The sequence below is a fragment of the Seriola dumerili genome, unplaced genomic scaffold (genome assembly GCF_002260705.1).
Source record: "Seriola dumerili isolate Sdu_G_001 unplaced genomic scaffold, Sdu_1.0 BDQW01000432.1, whole genome shotgun sequence".
NCBI lineage: Eukaryota > Metazoa > Chordata > Actinopteri > Carangiformes > Carangidae > Seriola > Seriola dumerili.
In genome coordinates, this window is record NW_019174687.1 from 6319270 (window position 1) to 6345381 (window position 26112).

Consider the following 26112-nt stretch of genomic DNA (forward strand, 5'->3'; position numbering starts at 1 on the left):
CTGCTAATTCAGCTGGCTGGCCTGACAGGAAGAAGACAGTTTCTTCTATTTCCATCTAATCCTTGCACTGAAGACATTTGGGCTCAAGAGCACCACAAACAACAAGTAACTAATGATTATTTTCTTTATTATTAATCTGCAGGTTATTCCCTCAACTAGAAAATATATCTAGAAAGAAAAAGAAAACTACATCCTACAGTACAAGGTGATGTCTTAATATGTCTTCTCTAGTCCAACCAACAGTCCAAAACCCAAAGATATTCAGTTTACTGTGATACAAAACAGAAAAAGTTAGAAAATATTAATATTTAAGAGGCTGAAAATAACAATAACAATTGATTAACCAACTAATCAATGCAACTCTAGTAATATTTACTCAATAAATAGCCTAATTTATAATAGTTTTCAAATAAGTTTATTGTACACAATGAGGTAGAGTAATCATAAAAGAAGTAGGCACAAAATGAAATCAGATATATAACTGAAGCCAAAAACCACAATGCAAATGCAGGAAAATACTTATTTTCCTTAAATCATCAAGGCTAACAGCTTTGATAAATACTGTAATAATAATCAAGTTTCAATGAAAACAATGAGGAGCATTTTTTACCATTTTCAACCGGCCTGCACTCACTTCATCTACAGTAGGTGTGAGATTTTATCTGTGCAATCTGCTATGCTGAATGCTCCAGTTCGGTCACTGTGATGCACTTCATACGAGAACCCTGTGGTTTGCCTGGAACAAGTTCGGCCCTATCTTTCCTGTATTTCTCCACTTCTGGGAGCAATAACTAAGAGTAAATACTTTCTCTAGCTGCAAATTCTTCAGTGGGTGAGTTCTAGAGAAATTACCTGGCTGGTAAATTTGTCAAAGTGGTTTGGAAAGTCTGGGACTTATGTCACTACAGCAGTTAGACAAGAGTTAATTTCCTGTCTTCCTTGCACAATGTTTCCCTTGGTTGTTCTTTTCACTCTTTCACTTGCCTTTAATATCCTGCCAAAGTTTTCAGGGTAAATCACCAACCATTCTGACAGCTGTGGATTCAGTCACTCAGACTGAATCATGATGAACTAAATCTGAAACAACTTGCAAAATTAAAACATTTTAAACTTTTTTTACACAATGTTGACAAATGCCCCATGCAATTACAGCTCATATGTAAACATAAATGCAACAAAACTTGACACGAGAACCTACAGCTGTTATATAATACTATTATTGTAACTATTTTAAAGTAAAAATCAAAACTGTAAACTGAATATTTTTATTTTGGACTGTAGGTCTGGCAAAACAAGACATTTGAGGATAAGAACTTTTCTGCCATTTACAGAGCAAACAAGTCTTGTGTTTGAGACTGATCAATGATGAAAACAGCCTCATCATTTTTAAACCAATGAAGCATCAGTTATTTTTTGACAATCGTGTCCCTCCTCCCTTCTCATCAGAAAAAAAAGGCTCTTTCCAAATAAAATCCTTGCATTAGTGGAAAACTATGCTCTGAAAAAGCCATTATCCAAATGACTTAAGGTAGGCAAGTCTACAAATAACACAGATTAATTAAGACTTCCTGAGTACTCTCATTCTTCATACTGAAAAGCATTTAAAAGGTTAAGTACCTAGGGGCTGTTGTCTCTTTCACTTATCCCACTCTAGATTAAGCGTCAGAATCAGCAGTGCCATTTAGCAGACAGCACAAATCTTCTCAGAGTCCAATCAGCAAAATCAGAGGAAGCACCTTAATTTAATGTGATGGTAATAAGATTTACAAGGGGGTGTTTGGGGGTGGATGAGTGAGTAGGAAGGATGAAACCATCCTGAGCTACACGGACATGAAGATAGGGCCTTGGTGGATGTGTTGGGAGTGTCAGGAAGACAGAAGAGATGTGTCTGGGACTGATCTGTGTTGAAAAATCTGTTGTTGTCAGCACATGTAGGAAACACACCCTTCCATTTTCTCCCGCCTCAGCAACACAGAAAACAGCACCTTAGAAAGGGGTTTTCACTGAAAAAGCATGAAATGTTGACATGGACAACACGGACAAGTGAGGCAGCGGAGGCATTACTCTGCATCAGCTCTCACATGACTCTTGTTAGCCAGACCGTTTCTATCTGGAGTGGGTGGCCAGTGATTACTTTGAAAGAGTTATTTTCATCATAGGGAGAAAATTTCTTTCACATTATGGAGACATTTAAAGTGAGGGGAAAGGAGGTTGGAGAGATATCAGCCTCACTATTCACATAGTACTGCTGAGGGCTATATGTTAACTTTTCAGAAACAGAGCTATGATTGAACTGTTGTCAAGTTTCTTGCCTTTAAAGTGACTATAATAGATATTTTCTATAACAAAATCAAAAGACAATGTGAAAACAATGTGACAATGTGGTCACCCAAATCTCAGTTTTACAGAGATTTACAGCTAGTTTCCACCCTATGTTTAGCTGCCCAGCCATAACTTTACTTCTTTGGTTCACTCTCAACGCTCACATAGAGTTGTTTGGGCCACAGCAGGCAGCTGTTTTTAGTTTAATAAAAAACTCATTAGACACTAACTGCTCTGTAGGTTGACAGGTAGACAGACACAATTAGCAACTAGCTAGTGAACATAGTGCAGAATTTAGCAGCTTAAGAGCCAGGTATTCCCCCCGAGGAGTGAGTGGAGAGCAAAATCAGAGCTCATAGAGAGTGAGTATTGGACTTACATTTGCCAGGTACCTAAAAACATAGGTCCAAATGAATGATAAAGTTGCTCCGAAACTGCTGGATGTGTAAATAACCAAACGTTTGCCAACAAGTTTGCCATACCAACTTGGTAAAAACAGCTTCTACCTTCCACCTCCATTATATTGGGGTGGCAGCAGACATCTCATGGACAAAAACATCTAAAAAAAAAAAAAAAAACTATCTGCATGGCTCAGTAACCTGGGGGGGGGCAACTGCACTCACCCTTTAATATAGTTAAACTGATGAACAATTTTTTTCATGAGGAACAAGCAGAAGCACTCAGCAGTGCACTGCGACCTTCACATGCATCCACGCCAAATATAGGTCCACATTGCCCCTGAACAGCTTGAATTCAGCACAGGCTGTCCCAGTTAGGCTCCTCTCACCATAACTTTCCTCGAACTCAACTCCCCAAGGTCCCCTGCCACTGTCACAACCACAATCTGTCACACTTCAACTAACCACAGCTACAGCTCACTGATTGTGGGCATCTTCAAAGGAGAGACATGTGAGCACACAATATAAATAAGACACAAAAAGGACATGTTTAAAGGCAGTTAGGGCACCCACAGTAGGAATGAGAGCAGGCAGGGGAAAATGCAATTCATTATGACTTCATCCTCCAACAACCAGTAAATCTTTCCCCTCACACTTACTGGTAAATAAACCAGTTCACCAGCTACCAGCTGTATAACACATGTGGGGAATGGTGTGATTTATGGTTTACAAACAACTTGAGGATGATTTAATCAACAGAGAACTTACACATAACGGTTTTAATAATCAAATTTAGAGTTTCAAATAAGGGTACATATTAATTTTTCCTTTAATGACTTGACAAGTCTATAAAATGTCACAAAACATGCTCTGAAATCTTCCAATTGCTTTATTTTTCCCCAACAAAAGTCACAAACACAGAGATATTCTATTCACAACAGAGCTAATCCTCATATTTCATAATCAAATGTTTGGCATTTTTAGCTTAATTAATTAAATTATGAATCGACCATCAAGATTGCTGTCCTTTACTTTGAGTTGTTGTCACTCACTTTGGGGTTATAATTTATTGCTGTGGGCTAAATTACGGCTCAACTAATTGAAAAATCTGCACACAGATCAATCAACAGTGTCTGTACTGTGATTTATACTATTTAGACCGAAAACTGTGACATTCAAACCTGTAATACTGACTGTAAAACACGTTGTTTCTTTATCAAGTTCAAAAGGTAAAAATGACATTTCACCTGCTCTGTGAACAGCAGGATTGCTGCACCATGACAGTGTAATTTCACTGCTGACAGCTCAGGAAGTTCACCCACAACCAAGTATTTGCTGTAACATTTTTTATCTTGGTCAGCCAGCGGCTTAACAGCAACTTTATGGGAGAATAAATACACCTTTGTCAGGCTTTATCCGGTGTTTATTTTTTTATGCTTTAGGAATAGGCAGTATTCCTAAACGGATTAACTGTACAGTTCTTGATATTTGTAAAGCTTTTCTCTTAACTTTATTAGCTTCGTGTGTACTTATGTACACTTTCGATAAGGATGCAAAAATCAAATCTTACCTATCACCGACTATAGTCACGTTTTATGATCTTAACATAAAGTTCTTGGCAGGGCGTCTGTCGTGGAGCTAATCTGTCGCTAACGTTAGCTAGCTAATTAGCTTTCTGGCTAAAACATTCCTTAGTGTCCCAAACACCGCCGCACCTTCACCTACCTTCTCTGCGGGAGTGAGACAGTCCGTGGGGAAAAGGAAACACACTCCTGGGTGAGGTTAAATTCCCGTACACTTTCCTGTCGACCGACCAACCGTGTGAAAATAGTTCTCCACTTGTCAGGTTAAGTCAGACGGCAGTGCTCCCGTCTCTCCTCTTCTTCCCAGGCCGGTGTAATAATCCACAGTAGTGCTCGTTCCCGTGGACTCACGCCTGCCCTCATAACTTTGGCAACTACCTTCAAGCAAAGACCGTCTATGGAGAATGATGCATTACTCTACTTTTTTTCCAGGAGAAACTCTGACTCGCTTTCCGGTCGGTACATACCCCGAGTAAACGTTGGCGTTACCATAGCAACCACGGTATGAATCAAAATGTCAAGCAACTAAACAAAAACCATTTTATTTAACCGTTAACTATAACTGACAACCGTTAGCTCGTGTTAACCAACACACATCTAAATATGTTTAGTCAGCGTAAACCAGCATCAACCCATTAAAAGCAGCGCAAAGTTTTTATTGAGCGGAAAAAACCTTCAGAGTGAGTACTCTAGCCTAATTTCTGCTCTATGGTCCTAGCCCGCAGGTGTTCAGGATTCAAACTGGGAACTAGCGTCACCTGGCGGTAATGTGGTGGAGATACAACTACATTGCAATTGTCAATTTGCTATGTAGGACAAAAAGTGACATAAGTATAAATAGAAAAAATAAATGTAGAAATGTATAAATTAATAAATAAATAGAAAAATACAGAAATTGTATTTCTTTTATTACCAACATTTTTTTATTTTGCATTTATTTATTTATTTCAGCATTTATTTTTTTATTTTTTTATTTATATTTGTCATTTTTGTCTTTCATTCTTGCTGCTGCAGTACAACCGCAAAGAAGTACAATAACACTTTTCTAGATATGTTTTTCCAGGTTTTCTCTACTAATGATTTACTTTTGATGATTGTTCTGAGAATGCAGATGTAGTGAAACTGTGATCTATTTTTATTTTGACATAACTGCAGTTGTAGGCCAAGGTTTGGGCACCCCTAGGCAAATTATATATTTTGGTGGTATTAAAAAAAAGAGTCTTTCTTCAGTTTCAAAGTTTGCTAGTGAGCCAGCAAGTCTGCATTTGCTTTGTGGTTTTCAATGTTAGTAAGCCATCAGTAAAGGGAAATGAACACCTTAATTTGTAATGAGTCATCAGCAAAAGTTAGTCACCTATGACTTTTAATACATCATTGTCAAATGTTAATGAGCAGTCTATAAATGGATTTTGGTCCAGATGTCTCACAGCTCTTTTTAAGAAGTGGTCAAACAGTCCAATTGAGAGGTCTTTCTAGTGAATAAAATAGTTCTCAGACACACAGATTTTTCACAACCTAACAACCCAACAGTGGTTCTTATTAATGACTCATAACTGAATTATAAATAATTATCAACTGCTTTACTAACCAGCAATACAGCCTTTAATCACAGCTTCTAAACCCTCTATAAATGGTGCAGTCTCAGAAAAGTGGTAGCAGATTTCAAGGGGCCTAACCCAAACCATGAAGAACCAGACCAAATGTATGCATCAATATTGGTTATATAGTGCTTATTAATAAATTAACTTTTCTACATTAACATTACCAAAAAGACAGAAAATACATTTGTGAGCATGACAAAAGTCCAGCATTAAATGACTCATAATTTGTTTGCAAAAACAATTAGTAAATCTTAGCCAAACACAAGAAGGACAGAGGGGTAGAAGAGTTTTCTCATAATTATTTAATCACACATACATTTACATCATGCAGTCAATCCAAAACTGTGATCTCATTAACTTCCCATCTCTGTCCATATCAGAGCCCTGCTATTTGTGCCCCAGTTCTCCAGGAATGATCCAGTACCTTGTCCACTGATGGATCCTCAAAACTGTCCTTTAAAAACTGACCAACTATTACACAGTAATAAAAAAAAGTGGATTCACTTTTGTTTTTTCAAATTTAGAATTAATGCAAAACTCATTTCAATTTAGGAAACACCACAAATATTCTTTGCCGTTTGTATTTAACCATTTTTCCCCATTTCAAATCAAGTTTTGGTGGAAGGTCAAAGGATAAACATTTTGAGGTCCATGCTGCAAAGGCTTAACTAATCTAGAAGATAACACAGAGGGAATAAACCATCTCGATAGACACCAAACACTGTCCTGTCATAGATGCGTGGGAGCTACTCCTCCCGGCAGTCTGTAGAAAGTAGTTTTTACCATTTAAATTATTTGCTGTCAACAAACGGTTCCATTTACAGGACATTGGAAACGTCTTTTTTCCTCCAGTCAAAAACAGCCACATATGGAGTGTTTTTCTGAGTGCAGATATTGTGAAGAAGTGCTATTAAACCCAACTTTCCTGTTACAAGACGACAGGTTTTAGTATGACATCCTACTAGAGAAAGCCAAACTCCCATCCCCCTTTTCAAGCTAGATTTGTTTCACTAGTATCAGCCAAAAATGCTTTTTTGCAACAGGTTTCTTTAATTTATCTGTCTAAAAAGAGAAATATATATGTTTATTCTTATCTAATACTGTACTCAATAGTAAAGTTTTACCATATTGACATCTTACAGGGAGTTTACTGCCCAGTACATCAGTAGATACCCATTAATCTCTGAATATTGGCAGAAAAAGATTTCAGCTCTTCAGAAACAGCAACAAAAGAAGCCGTCAATACACCAAGTTAGTGAAACTGAAGCTAACAGAGAAGAGGGGCAGGGCTTTGACGTCGTATGGCAGGATTACCACTGCTGCTTAGACACCCTGATCACACCTGCCAGTCGACTGATATACAGTGTATTTTACAGTATATTGCACTTGCACAAGATGTTAGGGTTCTCATGCAGGGGTTACAATCACAACAAGATCTTCGCCAATGCACTGGGGCTTCACAGGGTTAAGAACAAAACAAAAGAAAAAAAACTGCGGTGGGAATTAAAAAGAAAATAAATCATGAAGAACACTAAAAAATTACAACAGAGACAACAGAACACAAAATAAATCCTACACCCCTGACTAGATATAGTTAAATAAACCCTTCCTCCAGATGATGACAGAAAATTTTTGTGCAATTACAGACCCTGCTCTCCTGACTGGTTGATCAGCGGCAAGGGTCTGACCCATCGTCTGACACCCTACCCCCCTGCCCGCCGTTCCCCTCCAAATATGCATCTACGTGATCTATGGAACAATGAAAAGATACAGTACATAAAACCCAGCAAAACACGTTGCTTTCTGCAAATTTACAACCAAAGGGGCACATACAGTTACAGGTCCAAAATCTTTGAAGAAACCACAAAAAAAAGGGTGTGGGAGGGAAGAACAAAAATAAAATATATATCGAAGCGAGGCACCCTTGAGAAAGATATCGTGATACGGCAGGGATCAAACAGTTCCTGACAGGTTAGGTTTACAACTAAAAAACAAAAAACAAAAAGATCCTGAATATCCGAGTGAATGGGGATGAGTGACAGCGACCCAGCTAGGACAGGACAAGCATTGTGTGTGCTATCTCAGTCTATATGCCTGCAGACTATGTGCTCCAATGCGCAGAGAGATATAAATAGCGTCCATTAACACAGCATTATCAACCACTGAGAGGAGTAAAAACAGTACATTTAGCTACTTAGCATAGGCTATGCTAAAAAAGGTGGAAGTTTGTTTTGACAACCGGATCATCCTCCTCTTTCCTTCTTTCCTTCCTTCCTTCCTACATTCTTTACATCCTTCGCATGAAGTCACCAATAACGAGTATAGGTTTTATTTTAACTTAATGATAAAAACAATTGGCCTCCACAGGTATTTAGTTAAATACATACTACAGTACACTGTCGCACGTCTTGGCTGTCATTTTTTTTAATCCTTCTCTTCAGCTGTTCCCTGATTTCCATTCAGCTCTCTCTCCAGGGAGGCTTGTGCAGTAGTGCCAATTTTACATCTGTACAACAAGACCGGACAGAACAGTAGTGCTCAACGCCACCTAGTCAATTCAAAACCGTACAGTTTTTTTGTAGTTTTTTTTCCTTAAAGAAGCATGTAAAATCTAGCCAGAGAAAAGTGTGGTTAACAACCAATAATAGTAATCGTGAAATGTACAGAGGTTAGCCTATAGGGTCAAGCTATTTCTCTTGGTAGGGTCTCCTTTTTTTTTTTTTGTTTAAGGTGTTTGTTTTTTTGTTTTTTTTATTCGGATGCTACCGTTACATTCAGCTTGGCACAGTGCAGAACTACTCGCACGATGACGACAGATGACGACAGACTGTGCAAAACAAAATCGAAACCGAAGCTACACATTTGAGTCGCACACGGTTTCGCTCGCCGAGGCTGCGCTCAAGACTGCGTTTGGTTCGGTGGATAAGAATATTATCTTGCCTTTTTGTAAATTAAATTTGTTGTTTTTTTTTTCTTTTAATTATATCCAGTAAGAGAAAAAGAGATAAGTCATGGTGAGAGTTGGGGGATGTGGGAGAGTGGGTGGAGGTGGTGGTGAGGGGGAGGGGGAAATTTAGGGGTGGGGGGGGGGGGTGGAGCTGTAGCAGGCCGGAATATTTATATATATATATTTATAATTCAGAAACTCCTTCTTGGCTCCAAAGCAGCGACGAGGAGCCTGTTCGCTGTAATGGAATGACAGGTTGTCAGGTTGGGCAGGGGGGTGTCATATTGGCTTCTTCTGTGGTGTTGTCCTTCTATCCCGCTGCTCCTCAGCTGCAGAGGAACAGAAAGAAACAACGCTGTTAGCTAAAGTCAAACATTCTGCTCATAAGGTGGCTACCATCCATCATGCAGCTGACAAGTTATATCAACGCGGCGTCAGCTAAAGTTAGAATTGACATTTTGAATTGACGTAAATGCTGTTTCACAAACTTTGTGTGTTCCACTAGTCTTAGCCAAAAATGCTTATTTACAACAGAGGTTTCTTTAATTTATCTGTCTAAAAAGTGAAACGTATGTTTATTCTAATTTTTTTACTGAGTTTACTGCCCTCCCCGCTTTTCTTACCTTCAGCTGAATCATCTCTGTTACTGTATTTAATGAAGGGAATGCATCAGTACATCATTCAGTGACTTGACTTGCTAAATCCTCCCTTTAGTTACAGCATGTTCACTGCATCTCTTAAATAACAACATTATCTCGTTAGCGCCACGAAAAACAAACAGTGGCGGTCCACTTACTTCTTGTCTGGTTTGCCGCTGCCTCCCCTGATGGACACCGTCTGGCTGTTCTGGTAGAAGCTTCCTCCGCTGCGGTTGATGTTGGGGTGGGTGGGAGATGCCACTGGCTGCTGCCCAGGCCGGATGGGTTTGGCTGCAGACGGGATGAAGACGAGACTGAGGACTGTGTTTTTTATCATGTGAATCCTAATAGCTGAACTCATGGAGACTCTGGCTAATATCTGTATATAGATCCAAACAAGTCACTGAAATGAATCCATACCAAAGCCAATAGGATTAATTGTTTGTTTGCAACAGCACGAGAAAAACAATGCTTGATGATCTTGTGCAAAACTAGGCAGAGATCTGCATTTCATTTCGGACAATATTGACTTGCCAATGTCTCTGTCAATGAGAAGCTGTTGCAGAAGAAAGAGAGCACCTGCTCATACAAAGAGTTTGGTTTGCTGATTTACAGATTCACAGCCAGTGTGTCTTCAGAGGTTTACTTTGATGAAACATGTACATACTGTACGTCTGAATTATTTGTCTAATAATTACTTACATCACTAAACGTGAACTCCTGGCCTGAAGTCACATTTACTCATTTTAACTTTAATGTGAGCCTCGCCACTTCTATATATAGTTTGAAGACTAATGTTTATGATCTGTTTTTTACTGTCGACAACCAACCCATGTTTAATTCATTCAGAAATTGTTTTTCCTCCCTGAATAAAAATAAGTATAATGTAGGTGTGTGTTTCTCATCCGTCACTACTAACCGATCTGGGCTGAATGTCCCCTTCTGGCCATATTCTTGGCTCTGACGGCCTCCTTGATGCGATCCACCTCCTGTTGGTAGCGCTTGCGGTCGCGGGCGGCGTTCTCCTTCGCCTCCTTCAGAGCAGATTCCAGGGCCTTGACCCGCTCAGCCGTAGCACGAAGGCGCTTTTCCAGTTTAGGAAGCTCACAGCGCAGGTCTGCATTATCACGCACCAGCTGCAAGACAGTTTACATCGTTTTAAATCATCACTCATATTTTGCAATGTGCTCTTTTGTGGTCATGAACTTAAAACACCCTGAAAAAGTGGCTATTAAAACGTTTAAATGATACTTTGGAAAATCGCTTGAGGAATTATAATGAAAGGAGAAAAGTAATGTGAAGATGGCAGCGCAAACAGGAAAAAAGTAGAGAATTAAATGAAAAGGGAGAAAGAACTACAAAAAAAAAAAAAAAAAAAAAAAAAAAAAAAAAAAAAAAAGAGATCAGTCAGAGATGAGCAGTGTGAGATCCTAAAGGGACAGGAGTGATCTTTGGCTGCATGTGTAACTGCGTACCTGTTTGTGAACCTTGGTGAGCTGCTCAAGATTGTTCTCAAGAAAGGAGATTTTCTGTTTCTGTGCAGCACTCCCACCTGTGTCGTCTGAGTCCATTTCAGCGCTCTGCACAAGAACAACACAACTGTTTAGGAGAACTTCATTCATCACAGATCAATATACAGCCTTGCCATATGTGCCACTTCAATGATTCACATTATTATAATTTATTGCTGTGATATACTCATTAGTTGTGGTTTTACTTATGAAAGGAGGGACCTTGTATGTTGTGTCTGTTTTGCTGTACTCTTTGCAAAACAGATTCCCCTTAATGAAAGTTTTTCTTTACTACCAGACTATCAACTGCTGATCTATGAAAATGTGGTTCACCTTTTTCACTCTGGTGGCCAAGTCCTGGACAAAGAGTTTCCTCAGGTTGTGCAGAGTTTGCAGCTCCTTGGCCTGGAGTGGGAAAGGACAAGTCAATTTTAAGTTCAATCATAAAAATAATTCTGGATATGTGTGTTTAAGTTTAACATGATGAATTTAAGTTGTAGCAAGGGGAGCTTACCACACTGGTTTATAAGACATAGACCAAACATTAAGAGGATTGTCCCTAATAGTTGCTCCAAACATAGTTCTGTCAATCAGTGTATTCACAACTCACCACTGTCTCTTCCAGACCCTTCAGGTCCTGTCTGGCCTGCTCCCTTCTGTCCTGCATCACCCTGAACAACAACAACAAAAAACATAGTTCAAACTTGGTGCGGTATGAAATTATATGATGATAAATGGCGGCTCTTTTATTGTATTTGACCAATGCACTGAACCAGACTGGGTCAACAAAGTTAAGACAATGACCAGTAATAGTGTGTGCATGTGTTTGTGTGTGAAACATACGTAAGCTCATGTAGCTTGCGGCTCTTCTCCTGGTCGGTGGATTTGAGTTTCTCGTGCTCCACTCTGAGCCTCTCTTGCTCCAGCATGATCTTCTGGTTCAGACTGGAAGAAATAATTTACAATAATGGTTAAAAGAGGCCATCCTTTGTGCATGGATTTGGAGCTATGACAGACATCTTGAATGAATACAGTACTGAGACATCAGTATAGAGCTTTCTATACAGAAACTGAATTCTTACTCCTGCAGTTCAGTGATGAGTTTCTCTTTGTTGTCCAGCTCATCTCTCAGGCTGCTGATCTGTTTCTGGTGAGCTTCACGGTGGGAATGGATCTGCTTCTCCACTGCTTCCTGAACACACAAACACATATACACAAAATTTACACACTGAGGCATGCTGATGCAAATTCAAAAGTTACAGTTTTCAAGTGGCTGTTGATCGAGACTCTAATCTGATGTGCTCAAAGTGTGCTCTTGTGTCTAATGTTTAATGGGGCAGAGGAACATACCTTGACTTCATTGGCAGTCTGGATCTCATTCTCTTTCTCCATTGCATGGACTTTCTCTGTAAAACAGAAAAGTGGAGGGATAAACACATGCAATATTGCTAAATCCAGGACTTTTGTCACAAAAAACAGAAGCCAAAATAAACTGAAAGCAACGATCAAATTGACTTTATGCTGATTCAGGCTTTCCTAGACTTATTCTGCTATAACTTTCACCATGCTGCTGTAGTCTTGCGCAAACAGCACTAACTCTGATCTACTATATTGTAAACAGAACAGAACAAGCTCCTAAAACCTGACTCTAACACGTTTTTTTGAGCTGATAACTATGCTGATGTTTTCCAGGATTAATTTCCCTGAGTAGCAGTATTTAAGTTGACTTGAAGTAAGGTGCTGGGCTCACTGCTGTATCTCTTGCTCTGTCCTTGAACAGCAACATGAACAGCAACATACCCTGAGCACTGAGCTTGACAAGTTCTTCATTGAGAGAGTCCACGTTCTCCTCCAGCTGCCTCTTCTTCTGCTCCACGTTCTGCAGGTACTCAGTCAGCGACTTGATTTTAGCCTCATGCTGGAGACAGAAGACACAATGCAGATGTTTATTAATATAACCCTTATGAGGACTCAGAAACAATATGACTCTGTCTGTAGATGCAAACACAGATATCACTCAGATGTAAATGTTCAGTACCTGGGAGATGCGCAGCTGGCAGGCAGCCAGCTCCTTCTCGTTCTCATCCATCTTCTTGTTGCTCTCTGACTGGGTGCTCTCCAGCTGCTTGCAGCGTTTCACCATGGTCTTCACCTCTGACTTCATCTTACTAATGTAGAGACGAGCCACCGTGAACTCCTCGTCTATCAGGCCGCTGCCACCCTCATGTTGCTGGAAAGCCCGAAGAGGAAGGTTAGACCATACAGAGGAAGCAGGGGGAAGAGGGAGAGCAACATAGACCAATAAGACGGTAAAGTTTGATAGAGGGAAGTGGAACAGGAGATCTAAATTTCTTCATACTTTCTAAGAGGCTGGCATTGGTGTTGCGTTGCTATGGTAACAGTGTAGAAAAACCATCTCAGTACCTTGATGTCATTGCTGCCCACTGCGATACCGATCTCGGCTAAATCTTTGAGCAGTGATGACATCATCTCAGTCACCCTCTTCTTCTGGTGGTTGGACATCTCCTTCAGCTTCTGGAGCTCAGAGTCCAGAGACGACAGGATGGACTGAAGGGAAAGAGAAGATTTAAATATCAAATATACATAATATTTATTTTCACATACTAACAAAACTCAAAGTTCAGTTTCCCACTTTTACTTTAACTTTATTATTACCCAGTGCTGAAATTGTCACTAGCGGTAAACATAATCATAATTGCTACATTCTTAATTTGTGCCTTACAGCGCTAAATGTTTGTATGTGCGAGTGGTTCTTTTTATCTCTGCAGGTTGTATGAGTTTCATTATAGCTTTGCATGTGTGTGTTAACATAGCCAAAATGAGGGACATCAAATAAAAGTCACGACTAGTATGAAAGCATCACAGTGACTTTGGGCGTGCTGATATGTGTCCCCGGCTTACCGATTTCTGGCTGAGCTCCTCGCTGATGGCCTCAAACTCCTTGGTCTTATCCTCCACCTCCTGGCTCTTCTGGTCATAGTTGACAGCCAGCTCCTCCAGAGCCTGCAGCACCTCCTTCACCTCCTCCTTGGAGGCCTCGTTCTCTGCCTGCAGGCGGTTCAGCTCTGACTGTAGATTCTCATGATCACGGCGGGAAGAGGCTAGAAGCTGTATGCAGAGGAAGAGAAGTGTAATTATGCTGTTTGCTTTCAAATGTATTAGGGCTACAGCAATTATTCAGTGTTTGATACAATATGAATGAATAAGCAAGTTGCATTTTTATTTGGCCTGATATCAAACAGGATTTTACTGATTTTACAACTAATAACATGCAGCAGACAGAAGCCATAAAGCACGTCTGTAAAACAAGGGATTTAGGGGAATTCAGCAGTAATGTAACGATGTGTGCATGTGTGAAAGACTTACTCTAATGAGACAGAATCATGAAAGTAAACTCCACAAAATAAATTTTTTTATAAATAGCTATTCTGAATGAGACAACAGGACTGAAGTAAGTAAAATATAATAATGACTTGACAGCTCTGACAACTCCATGTGTCTTCCCACATCTCTGAGACTACACCCCCCCAACCACCCACCAACCCCCCCCTACATATTGGACCTCCAGTACTCACCTCCTCCTGGTCCAGCATCTGCTGCTTCAGCTTCTCGGCCAGCTGGCTCTGCTGGTTGATCTCCTCGTCCTGTAAAGTGCAAAGACACACAGCAACATTAGTATTCACACAGAGCGCCGCAGGGCTCACTGCAGATAAGACAGTACATGTTGAAACGACAAAATCATTGGAAGAAATAAAGTGACCAGCATGTTTGTTTTTTGTATTGAGAATACGGTTCTCATTCATTTCATCCCCGGCTCTTCTAATTCAACCTTATAAGATGTTGTTAGGGGCATCTATTTCTCACCTTATCATCCAGCTGTTTGTAAAGCTTGGCCAGCTCAGCCTCACATTTGTCCTTCTCCACGTCGGTGAGGCGAACACCGGGCACGTTGGGCGTGGAGGCTGGCTTGTCATTAATTACGTTGTCCAGGGCCTGCACCTCGGCGTTGGCCTTCTCCTTGTCAAACTGCTCCTCCACTGGCACGCTCTCACCTGGGGTGGGAGTTTATAAATTATGTTGAGTGTGTGTGGAAGGTGTAGAGCTTCTTGTACACCATCTGTACTATCGAACAAATAAATTGTCCCTTATACACTATAGACCAAAACCAGCTCTTCACATTAAAAATATTAGATTAGAATCTGGATGGGCAGGGATGAAACAGTGGAATAAGACATAGATCTGCTCCCTCACCATTCCTCCAGCGGTTGAGTTCGTTCTCCAACCAGGTGATGGTGTTCCTCAAGGTCTTATTCTTCTCCTTCTCCCTCTCATACTTCTGCTTCCACTGCTCTGCTGTCAGCTCAATATTGACAGTGACTGTGTTCTTGATAGTCTTTGCTCTGGATGCAGAAAAAACATTATCTTATTGCACTGAAAGGACCCTTTTAAGCAAATGTTACGCAACACTATTCCTTAAAAAAACGGCACCTGAATGTACAAACAGGTTTGAACAATCACTTGACCAACTGTGACAATGATTGTAATACAATTCCTGTGTTACATATGGCTTTTCAAATCTTTTCTATACCTGTATGTGGACTTCTTAAACTCTAATTTAGATTATTAATTAAAAAATTGCCTTAATTTTTTTTTTCCAGTAAACAACATTATTTATATGTCAAACTAAAATACATAGGGCAGTATGACTTGTTTCCTTCTGCTGGCCTACTAACCTTTGTCCGAACATGAGAGTGGATTTGGTTTCGGCCTCATTAAAGGAGGAAGGCGAGCAGCAGATAACAATAGTGGTTCGACAGTTACCACCCAGCGAGTCCTGCAGGATACGGGTCATCTTGCTGTCTCGGTATGGGATGTAGGCCTGGAAACCACACACAAATATATATATATATATATTTAGAAAATTAAATTAGAGAAATGCACTACATAAATTGAAGTGTGATGGGCCCCATGACAATTCAGGAAACAGAGAATTTGATGAAATCTTTTTTTCTAGTCAACAGTAAATAGTTCAACAAAAAGCACTCTTGACTTGAAACACTTGTTACAAAACAAAGGGTTTCCCATGGTATTTTATATTACTTGTATAAACTCTCCTGAAACATAGACAACTTCTGCCGACATAATGAAAAAATTACTTTACACTTTAACTTTCACACCAAAAATGTCATATTAAATAAGTGTGGCTATTGTTTAAGGCGTCATTTTGTAACTATATTGACCATCAGACTAGATGGGTAGAGATCTGAGGTCAAGAGTGACAATTTTCTAGGAGAAAACCCTGTAATTGTGGGTCATCAAAAAAAAACAAAAAAAACATATATATCAGACTTGAGAGTTAGAAAGAAGAAAACAAACAAAACAAAGTGTGTTATTCTCTAAGCCAGGATGATTCACTGTAATGTTCTGCTTCTGCCCTGAAACCAAAGAATAGGCCAATAGGATGTGATGGCTTCGGTTACAGCTCTCCCGAGTTGAATAAAGTCAGATGCCAGTGAAATGAAAACTTGATCCCTCAGTATTCTATTATTATTGATACAAGAAGCTGAGCTGTAGTAGTCTGTTGTAATTCTTCAGACACCACTATGCTCAGTTGGGAGTGAGACATCTCTGTACAATTGCTCATTTGTTTTAGACCATCACAAATATAACAGCAGCTGTCCGCCCCAGGTTGTTTACAGAGCGAAGGGGCACTAGAACAAACCAATCATTGATCAAAGTGAAAAGTGTGAAATTAGTGTGAGACAGCTAAAGCAAAACATTGCTTGGAGTTAAGTTTTTATCTGCTAAAGTTACTTCTGCAGCAAAAAGGATCTGCAGACGGGTAAAAATGGTACTTTCACACTAAGATAACTGAACAAGATGTTGGTTTTCCAGATAGACCGGTGCACAGCTCTGGGCTGTGCAGCTGGTAAACAGACCAGACTTCACTTCTGTCTGCTACATTAACAGTAATTTGCTTTTTGAAAGAAATCCACCTGAGGTCATAACTGATCTAACATTTGCTGAGCTGAATAAGCTAGATGATAATGCTAAAACAGATTGGGGCACATTACGATCTGTAGTAAAGATTAAAGATCAACAGACAAGACAGTTAACCGTGTCGTAGTAACCTCAATTATCCCATAAGGCAATTCACTTTTTCTTAAGGTGCAAATTTAAAGACCAAAACCCAGAAAAAGAAGAACACCACAACACATTCAACAAAAGGATCTCCATGATAACATCAACAGGCACATTCACTGAGTTAGACATGAAGTAGAGTTACTGACCGTTCCTTCAGCCAGAGCAGAGATGACGTTTCCCAGGGACGACAGAGACTTGTTGATGTTCTTTGCTTCATCCAGGACAGCTCCCTCTGCTCCTGTTTTACTGACCTGAAAATCACATGGACAATAACCTCAGCAAGATCCTGCGCAGCTGACAAAGAACAAACTGTCATCCGAGGCTGGCCCAATTGAATTAAGTAGACCATAATGGGGAAATGGCTCTTCCAAAAATGTAGATTACAGAAGTTTATCACAAAACTACTCCTGGACTAGAATGAATATGCATAATTTTACCAATATGTTTAACAGATGGTTTAACTGTCCTTTGATTCTCTTTACCTTTTCACTTCCAGCCAGATCCACCAGGTAGAGTTTGCCACTGAGCTTCTGCTCTGTCTGAGTGTTCTCCTGTTTGACGTTTATCAGGAAGATGCTGTGACTCCTGGAGCTGTGCTCGTTCATGTCTGTGAGAGAAATAACACCCATGTAACCAAAAGATATCGGCTTCAAATGGAAAGTCTATGGATTTATGACACAGATTAATGGATAAGAATAGAATGGCATCTCACTTGTAACTGCTACATGTCTGTTAGATTTGCCTTCATCGATTGTATCCATGACCTCCTCTGGGCTGCAGACAAACCTCTCAGTGCAGCCCTAAAAAAAACAACAACAAAAAAAAAACCCAAGAACATTGAGTTAGATTAATGATCCACTCTAACTGGTTTTACCAGATCTTTGACATGTGAAAGGAGGTTAGGTCTAACCTTGACGTAGGGTACTCTGTTTTTGTCTTCATGCACTGACAAATTGGTCTTTGACACTGAAAATGAGAAGGAAATAATATGTGAGAGATCGACTTTGCACTGCAAACGCATATCATATGACAGTATATTGTTGTTTTTAAATAATACTCTAAAACTTCAAAATTTAAACATAAAATGTTAAGAGATGGTGATTAAAATGTCCTTCTTTGAGCTTCAAATATTTAATACAGCCAGTTTTAGACAACCTGTGGTCAGTGCACTTCAAACAGGCTTTGACTTCAATGGCTCCCAACAGGAAATAACTTCTCAAATTCTTCCACTCTGGCCAGTTTTGAGCATTTGAACTGGAAAACTTCCAGTGATAAACCTGATATCTAATCAGGACCAAGCATTATAAGATCCATGTCGTCAAATTAATGTAATAAATTTTCATATATGTCCATATAGACATACCGACTACAGCTAACACCCTCATCAATCATATTCCTGACACTGATGCACATTCATTTTCTCCACGATTCACAGGATTTTAGCAGCTCGTTCACTCCACCGTCTCAGCCACTTACCATCCAGAAGGTCCCGGATCTTGTCTAAGTAGATTTCAAAATATGAAACCTGTAAACAGAGGAAGAACCTCATTATTTTACAATCCAGCTAAGAGATAAGACTGGAAAATCAAATAAAATTGGGAGTTGCTTCATTTACTGCATTGTACAGAATAGAAAAAAGGAAACAAAGAAACAAAAGCTAAAAGAAACAAAAAAAAAACACACTGAAAAGAATAGATGCTATTAATGAACAGATAAGAGGAAAAACCACTGGCTTGCCCGCTCTGCTTACTTTGATATGAAACTCCAAATTTTCATCCATGGAATAGATGTAGTTGAAAATGTCTTGAACTATCCTGGGGATGATGCCCATTGAATCTGTGTCATGGAGATTCCCCTGCAAGCAGAAAGCAAATAAATGTAATGTTATCAAGTCAAGAGAAAAAATGTATTCATAAACAATGTGCAGTTTATTTCGGGGAAAAAAAACACCAGTTCATAGAAGTAATCCTTACCTCCATGGTGTGTGTTTTGCCAGATGATGTCTGTCCATATGCAAAAATTGTTCCATTGTATCCCTCCAGAACATCTATAAAAAAAAATAAAAAAAACCCAGATCATGTTGAAGCAAGGACACAAGGGTCGTATTTAAGTCAAGATTTTAAAAAAGGCTGAGCTGATGTCATTTCATGTGTAGTGTACATGTCTCTACATATTAAGTCTGGGATATAAACATGCTGACAAATGCAAAAGGGAGACCTCACCTTTTACAATCTTCTGGGCGCAGGCGTTGTACACTTGTTCCTGTGTTGTATTTGACTGAAACACTCTGTCAAACATGTATGGTTTACCCTGGAATAAACAGAGGGAGAAGAGTGAATGATGGATACAAGTGTTTCAACATGAGTGCAACACATAAAAAAAGATCTGATTAGTGTTTCATGAGAAAAATCTTGTATCAGAGAGGAACTCGACCTCTACTCAAACAGAAAGGCGTTAAAGAATAAAAATTGCATCTGTCTTTAGGAATTATTATTTGTTTTAGTTTACATTTGTTTATTATTGTATTCCTCTTGGCATTTTGCATTTAAATTGTGAAATAAAGTTGTTGCAAAAAGGAAGCTATGCACTTTATATGACCACCAGCAGCAATAACATGTTCTTTTAAATGAACGTGAGCAGCACGAGCCACCATGGCTGAGGTAACAAAGATAACAAATCTACCTACAGGAACTCTTTACCAGAAAAAACATATGCATGCAGCCCCCACACATTTGTTTAATAGCAGCAATACAGAGGTGACAACACATGAGGGTATATAGGAAGGATGACATGACAACAACTCCTAGCTGTACTCAAACAGGGGATGGTGCGAGTACATGGGGCTGTTTTTCCAACAGTACGCCCAAAATGATCAAACTCGATGTTCTCAATCTAATTCATCCTCTGCTGGCTGCATACTAGTTCACCTCAGAAAAGCAGTATCCCTGTTCTGATACAGCTTCTCTCATCCCATTTGAACTTCCCTCCAATGACCTCAGCACACCATTTATAACGAACTAAAATTGACCCTGAGTTTTTACCAGTGGCTTAAGAGCCAGCCTGCTTCAAAGAAGCAGCGTGTAGCTGGTTGTGATATCCCATGGGCTTGACAAAACTTCAAAGCACAATTCCAGTGAGATAGAAATCAATAGCTAGACTCATGAAGGCCCCCACAGGGTAATAAAACTGATGCTACAAGCAATTCTGAGGTTCAACTGAGATGGCATTCCATCTTGGGAGGTTTGAAGTCCCAGTTGACTCATCTCGTTTCCAGTCTGATGGGTGGGGTCCTACCTCTGATGTATTAACGGTTTAGGAACAAGACGGCCCCATTTGCATGCAATACAATTGGTTGCAAAATATACATGCCTGAGTGGCAGAAGATTAGTTATTGCCAGGTTCAGTGTTCCCACCTGTAAGAGCAAGAGAAGGCTGAGAATGCGGGTGTCACCTTGGAGATGCCACTGATTGGTGCTTACTTGTTTAGGACCAGTTGTACACGTAAACACATTCGTAACTTAAAGTGAAACACAAATTATCTCACTGTGTGACATTGAAAGCTACAGCACCTTTAGCAGTGCAAGAATTATTCAAACTACTACAGCTCAGATGCCCTCAATTTGCACCCTGGCTCATAATCCGCCACCCCTTCAAAATAACGGTCACATCTAAAGCACAGCTCTGTGCAGCACAGACCAGCAGCATCTTAAGACGTTGATAATTCACTCCAGCTAGCTACATCCTGGCAATTAACCCTGGCCAAAACAAGAGCGCTGAGCCACTATCGGGCCACCCAGACACTGTCAGCAAACAATGGCACAGCCCAGGTTTCAACTCCTCATTGTTACTGCTGCCACTGGCCTCGTTACCTACACTTCTCTCTAATGGGATTACTTGCTGAAAATGTAATTACAGTGAAATGCATTGTTAGAGTATTCATAAGTGCTCTGTCATGTTCCTGCTTCCTGATGGCCTTGTTATGATACTGCCAAGGGTAGGCTATTCAGGAGAGACAATAACACACAGTCCAAGGTTCTACTGCACCACCCATATACTGTAAGTCTAGTTGTATGATGCATGAACTCTAATTGGATTTTGTTGCTAGGCAAAATAGGTCAGCCCTCCAAAATTTATCAATTTGGGTTTGCTTCCTGGTACGCAGCGGGCTGGAAAAAACAGGAGTTGATTGCTTCTATGTTATTTACTTGTTTAAATGCATTAGGAGAACTTTTACTTATCTCTCTAATCCTTTTCTTCCCTTTTTATCTCTCACGCACTTCCACCGCAACACTATTTAAAAGTAGCTCAGTCGTGTTGTTACGGGACAACCCAGGCTACTATGTGCAAATAGGAGATGTGACAGCAAAGCATGGGAAAATTACTTGATCATGTATATGCACAGCTGACAGGGACGTAATGGATGCATGAATTATTCACCTGCTGCACACTCACACTACACTGGCAAGGCTGGCTTGGCAAACTGAGCTAGTTATGACACTCATACTGCCTCATCAGGAAACTTCATCTTCCTCTATTTCCAGACACAAACAAAATCTCTGATGTAGGGAATCAGTGACCCTCCATGAATATAAGAAGGCATCAAAGCAGCATCACCAAGGCCTGCAATGATAAAGCTGCTTGTCAGATGTCTTTACAACACGCAGTGTGGTCAATTCCACCACAGGCTGAGCAATGAAGCATTGGTACCAAGGCTTCAGCTCTAATAGACGGTCCACGCCCTGGATTGTTTTAAAATGGATAAAAATATGAGCTAAGTGAGTCAGCTACCCTGGATAAGAGCATCTGCAAAACAAAGTACATCACCATAATAATTACCCTCCCCAACCGGAGAGATTGCCCAGCGCCCAGCCAACTGCTTGCTCTGATTGGTCCAACAGCTGGTAACCAGGAGAGAAAACACAGGGGGATTACCCAGGAGGCCTCAGCTGCTGCTTATGGGCACTGTAAGTGTTGTACCTCTCAAAGCAGATGCACCAGCAGAGGTGACTAGGCTCTGGCCTGCGACACTTGTGGCTCTCACAATGCGCACTGGTATTTTGGCACTATTACTGACTGGTATTCTGAAATGGGCAGGGCCACATCATGCCTGAGGGACACAGACAGTATGCTTGCTATTAGTTAAAGGCCTGAAGTCAGTGTCAGCAAAACCATTCAAGAAGTCACCACAGCTATAATAGTCTTCTCTGTTTTGCGAGACAGAAAATGAATAGTCCTGTTGTATTCTAAATCCACCACCTAAATAAGTGGTTAAACTGTAAAGGGGATGTGATTCATATCCATTTGCAACTTCATGGATGGAAATCGAGATCAGTTTCTATTGCCTTGTAAAGTCTTTTAAAGAGGTATTTTTACAGGTGCGCACATTATAAAGATACCAAAGTCTGCATAGAGAACGACAGTTTGTTGGAAAGGAAAAGTAATGTTTAACCATGATCTTTTTCATATGGATAGACCAATGACTTTTGCCCATTTAGCATGTACAAACTTCATATGACTGCCAAGCTTTTACGCTGCTATGTTTGTAAATTACTACAGTCATAAAGCATATGAAAAGAACAACTTTTCTCCTTTTGTGTATAATTTTCAATCCTGCCATGCAGATATGGTGCAGAGACACGTAATGGCATGAACCCAGACTGTGTAAACAGTGACTTGTGAAGACAGTGTATAGGCATTTGATGACAAAGCATCAAGTGCATATCATTTGCAAACTGACTTCAGGGCAAATTCTGGGTTGATTCAGTAAAGTGGAGGTAACATGGCACTGCATTAGTAAAGGCATTTCCTTCTTTTGTTATAATTGAGATTGTGCCCATGCAATTATCCTTATCAGGTGGTGGAGGGGTCTGTATCACTAGAGGGACAATTCAACCAAAGACACCAAACTTTGGTTTGATCCCAAACTGAACGTCCTGGTTAAAAGAAAACAGATAACCTATTTACTCAAAATGTAGTTGAACCAGTTGGGTTATTAACTGTAAAACGTCCAGTCACTGAAGGCCAACAGACTACTTCTAGCCTGCAAATAATCTGACATTTCTACTGCCACTCACATTACTTTGACGTTACTATTGTCTGTTTCCTATTCTTGAATGGAAGCATATTTTCAGTTTCATGTTATATTCAATACTCAAGAGTAATTTCTACTTGGTCTACATAAGGGTTGGTATATATAGCCAGCTGGTCAGCTAGCTAATGTTAGCTTTAATTAAGCTACAGTATTAAAACTAGCCAGCTAGCCAAGGCCGGCTAATCTGTCAACTACCAGCTGGCCTAGCCTGCTAGCCAACAGTCTGTTAGCTACTACTAAATCAAAGCTGGCTTACGCTTTATGCTGACGCAAACTGTTCATAATTAATAGCTTTATTGTTACAGATGCAGAGTTAGTTATGAATTACTGTGATATAAATGCAGTAAATAGCGTGCAGGATTGTACAGCTAACGCTGGCGACATTTTAACCCGTTCCAGCCGATGTGTTTGTGGCTTTGTTGAATGACAGCTCCCTTAGCCATGACAGGGCAACTGCGAATAGTGACATTTTACGGTAACAGCAATTTGACTAGCTTTTAGAAATGTGGAATTGAACGCTGCTGTCGATTTTCCACGAGCTGGACTGAATATGTACCAAGTTATATGTAACTGAATGTTTGGGTGGCGGCAGAAGTTGGCTGCAGTTGAGGGCCAGCGGAACAACGCAGCGGTGAACAGGTCAGCCCGTGCTAACGTTAGCTAACAAGCTAAGGTGCTAACTACCGTAGCTACAAGACAATCAAAAATGGCGTACTGCTGACTGTGCCAGAGGACTCTGTCACACAGGTAACCGAAGCCCCTCGACAAAATAACTCACCGCGATCACAACGGTCTCTTCCCCTTGAAACTTGGGAATGTATCTGTCGCCTCTCGTCACCTCGGAGCTGTTCAGGGGCCTAAAACGGCACATCACTTTGATGGTGCACTCCGCCGGGTCGGCCATCTTCCACGGTTCACGAATGGAAATTCACCAATAAAATAAAAAGTATATCCTGGATCCCAGGGGCGGCCGTGGGGGGCTAAAAGGGAGGCCGAGCCCCTCTGTCCCAATCTCAGGTTCTGGAAAGGGCGATAATAATCTGTCGGGCATTCAACAGAAATCCTTGTTTTCCTCTCAATCGGTTCCCCCTCCTGTTAGGAAGCCATGATACCGGTGGATCAGCGGCTGGCCACCTCACCCCTCCTGCTGCTGTGGATGTGGATCACCATGACGTCACCCCGGCGCTCCCCTCCTCACTGTGTTATTGTTCAGAAATCCTCAATATAGCATTGCATTAAAGTGTGTCTAGTTCAGCCATTTTTAGATAAAATAAGTTTATTGGATCAAAAACACGTGTAAAAGTGTTTTATTTTTCGTTGTCAGGTCATTATTCATCTCTCCTCTTTGCAATATTGCATCAGGACGAAAACAAAAACAACTACATAGTGTAAAACAAATAAAATAAATTAAAATTCATTAAATAATATTCACTTAAATTTTGAATAAATTAAATTAATTAGCCTCAGATCCCTGTGTTACAGAGAAGGTCTTGGGATCGTACATGCCTGAGTAGACTCATTTCAGTCTTCCAGGCTGTAGTAAGAATATCACGCCCTTACACAAAAATGACCTTAAATGCAAAATGAATTTTAAACAAACACAAAGCAAAACCTTCACATAACTCCATGACAATACACTGATTTTAACTTTAAGCTTTTGCTCAGAGCCCTTCACCATAGCACTGAGAAGCTGAAGTACAAATACAACCCATTGCCCAGTGAAACAAGTGCAATAGACATAATTAAAGAGCTTCACTTGTATTACACTTTTCAGCTGAGAACAGGGCAAAGTACTTTGCAATGCTTTACTTTCAACCATGCACACACCTGAGGCAATGAAACCACAGACACTGGCCTGCTCATGCGGAGGAACTTGGAGCCTGGTGTCAAACAATTAGTATGTTTAAAAGTTAAAAAGCAATCAATACAATAAATCAATACTATGTACAATTACTCCTTTTTCCTGAAATACCTTGAATTTCATAAAAAGCAGATTAAGTTGGTCCCCATGTTTCCCACAGAGGACACTAGGTAAAAGTGTCCCATTCAGTGGCTAGAATTCAGTGAATATTACAATGTAAAATTCATAATAAAGTGTTACCCATTTAATAAAATATGCAAACAACTGACAAAATGAAAGTTTTTCTAACTCTTGAAAGGCCAATGGAGCCAGGATGTGTGGCATTTAATTTGGGGAATTTGTAATCTAAAATGGGAATTTGTCATATGAACACTAAAACGAATTAAATAATTAACTGAAAAAGTCTATTGAAAAGTTTCTGAAAAGCCCTTTGCTCTTTTGAACCCATTTTATAGCTTTTGTAGGTGTCTGACTACTCCATCTACTCCATGCTTGTAAACATTACAATACACAAAATAAGAAGTCCAACAAGATGAAAATATGCTGTTTTTAAGGACTCCAGCAAAATACTAGAATAAAAGTATTTAGTTGACTTACACTTCTAGGAAGGAAAACAACAGATTTAGGGAGAAAATGTAGAAAACGTGCCTGCAATTATTTGTCATGCTTTATAACCTCTATAACCCCACAGCAAACTTTTGCATGTCAAACATTACAAAATCACGTTGTGTGGAAAAGCTTAAAACCCATAAAAATAATTCCTACTCAAGATACCAGGGTTTTCAAGGATACCAAATACGCTGCGCTGAATTACTGGAAAAAATGTGTGCAACGAAGCACAAGTTGACTGGAATTTTCCATTTAATATAGAAAAACTATCAATTAGATTTGAATGTTTCATTTAGTATAAGTATTATAAAGCTTCAGTGAAGCAAGCTGACACAGTTTATGGGGGGACATGTTTTATCTATGTCGCTTTAAGGGAAATGTAAGGA

The 26112-nt window shown here is 39.9% G+C and overlaps 2 protein-coding genes across 7 annotated transcripts in view; both read right to left on the minus strand.

Moving 5' to 3' along the window:
* LOC111233935 (rho GTPase-activating protein 12-like) overlaps window positions 1-4601 on the minus strand; it is a 58330-nt gene extending 53729 nt beyond the window's left edge. For all 6 annotated transcript variants that reach the window (XM_022761864.1, XM_022761863.1, XM_022761861.1 and 3 more), the window contains exon 1: window positions 4446-4601. The gene's annotated coding sequence lies outside the window, so the exon portion shown is untranslated. The remainder of the gene's footprint in view (window positions 1-4445) is intronic.
* Window positions 4602-8997: 4396 nt separating this feature from the next.
* LOC111233863 (kinesin-1 heavy chain) lies at window positions 8998-24387 on the minus strand. The gene is made up of 26 exons (XM_022761765.1): window positions 24035-24387; window positions 19388-19475; window positions 19139-19212; window positions 18916-19020; window positions 18642-18690; window positions 18076-18131; window positions 17878-17965; window positions 17648-17772; window positions 17312-17416; window positions 15755-15900; window positions 15273-15421; window positions 14886-15073; window positions 14597-14665; window positions 13923-14129; window positions 13425-13568; window positions 13039-13230; window positions 12801-12918; window positions 12351-12406; window positions 12083-12192; window positions 11844-11945; window positions 11611-11671; window positions 11334-11405; window positions 10965-11069; window positions 10409-10625; window positions 9648-9780; window positions 8998-9180 (listed from the first exon to the last, which is right to left on the minus strand). The coding sequence occupies exons 1-26, from the start codon at window positions 24158-24160 to the stop codon at window positions 9177-9179; spliced, it is 2889 nt and encodes a 962-aa protein (XP_022617486.1). The 5' UTR covers window positions 24161-24387; the 3' UTR covers window positions 8998-9176.
* Window positions 24388-26112: the final 1725 nt, after the last annotated feature.